The sequence below is a fragment of the Sinocyclocheilus anshuiensis genome, unplaced genomic scaffold (assembly GCF_001515605.1).
Source record: "Sinocyclocheilus anshuiensis isolate Anshui unplaced genomic scaffold, SAMN03320099.WGS_v1.1 scaffold1599, whole genome shotgun sequence".
Taxonomy (NCBI): domain Eukaryota; kingdom Metazoa; phylum Chordata; class Actinopteri; order Cypriniformes; family Cyprinidae; genus Sinocyclocheilus; species Sinocyclocheilus anshuiensis.
In genome coordinates this window covers 141,146-142,131 of record NW_015549671.1, presented here as the reverse complement: position 1 = coordinate 142,131, position 986 = coordinate 141,146, and the positions used below count along the sequence as shown (strand labels likewise).

The window sequence follows — 986 nt, the reverse complement described above, 5'->3', positions numbered from 1 at the left end:
ACGAAAAATATTTTTTTTTAGCATAATGTAAGTTTACTTTTGACAGTGTTATTAAATTTTAAAATTATTAAGCCATTCCTACTTAAATTAACTGATTGTCTGATATCAATAAATTGAAAAAAGCTTATTTGACAAAACATATTAGACAGTAAACAATATTATACCAATATGTGTAGTGCATCCCTACTTTTTATTTTGTGTTGTAGAATAGATGATAGCATGCTAATTATGCACATTGCTTTGTGTCAGTTGGGTAAATGTAATTTTTTTCAATCAACAAAATATGGCTTAAAATGCAAGATGTTTTTTTCTTGCAAGCCTGTAAATTATCATAATTTAGTTATGTTATAACATAGTTATGTTTTATTAGTGTTTTTCAAGGAACCCGCACAATTGCTGCAGGAATTTGAACACAAACTGACACAACTCACTGTTGATTTCACTGTTGTAGGGGAAAGACTCTAGAGCGGTTGCTATGGTGCTGAAGGAGCTACCAAGTAAGGCATCCTCAGATGGAAAACCCCTGCTCACCGTGACAACCAAGGTGGGCTGAGCACATACACCCACCGACAGAGAGCACCAAGCGTGAGTGTGACTATGTGAATAAGGGAAGTAAAACCAAGAGCTTGGTGCACCCTGTTTTGAATATCCATTAGTGTTACACGACACACATGAGCCATACAGTGGGAAAAATATTTATTTGATCCCCTGCTGATTTTGTAAGTTTGCCCATTTACAAAGAAATGATGGGTCTTTTTATGGTAGGTTTATTTTAACGTATAGAGACAGAATACCAACCTATTCAGCTACCTCCACAGATTTTCTATAGGATTGAGGTCTGGAGACTGGCTAGGCAGCTGGCTAGGCATGGTTGTTATGTATTTCTTCAATTTCCGAATAGTCGCACCATAGTATCTGACATCCTTTGACAGCTCTTTGGGTCTTGCCCATGGTGGTGGGAGAGGTTGGAATGGAAGATACAGATT

At 36.8% G+C, this 986-nt stretch overlaps 1 protein-coding gene across 4 annotated transcripts in view; it reads left to right on the top strand.

The window, feature by feature from the left end:
• LOC107660316 (PEX5-related protein-like) overlaps nt 1-986 on the top strand; it is a 111,308-nt gene that overhangs the window by 47,773 nt on the left and 62,549 nt on the right. For 3 of the 4 annotated variants that reach the window (XM_016449594.1, XM_016449598.1, XM_016449593.1), the window contains exon 2: nt 452-544. The exons of the other annotated variant lie outside the window; for it this stretch is intronic. In XM_016449594.1, coding sequence (XP_016305080.1) covers nt 452-544 — 93 coding nt within the window. The remainder of the gene's footprint in view (nt 1-451; nt 545-986) is intronic. 4 annotated transcript variants of the gene reach the window in all.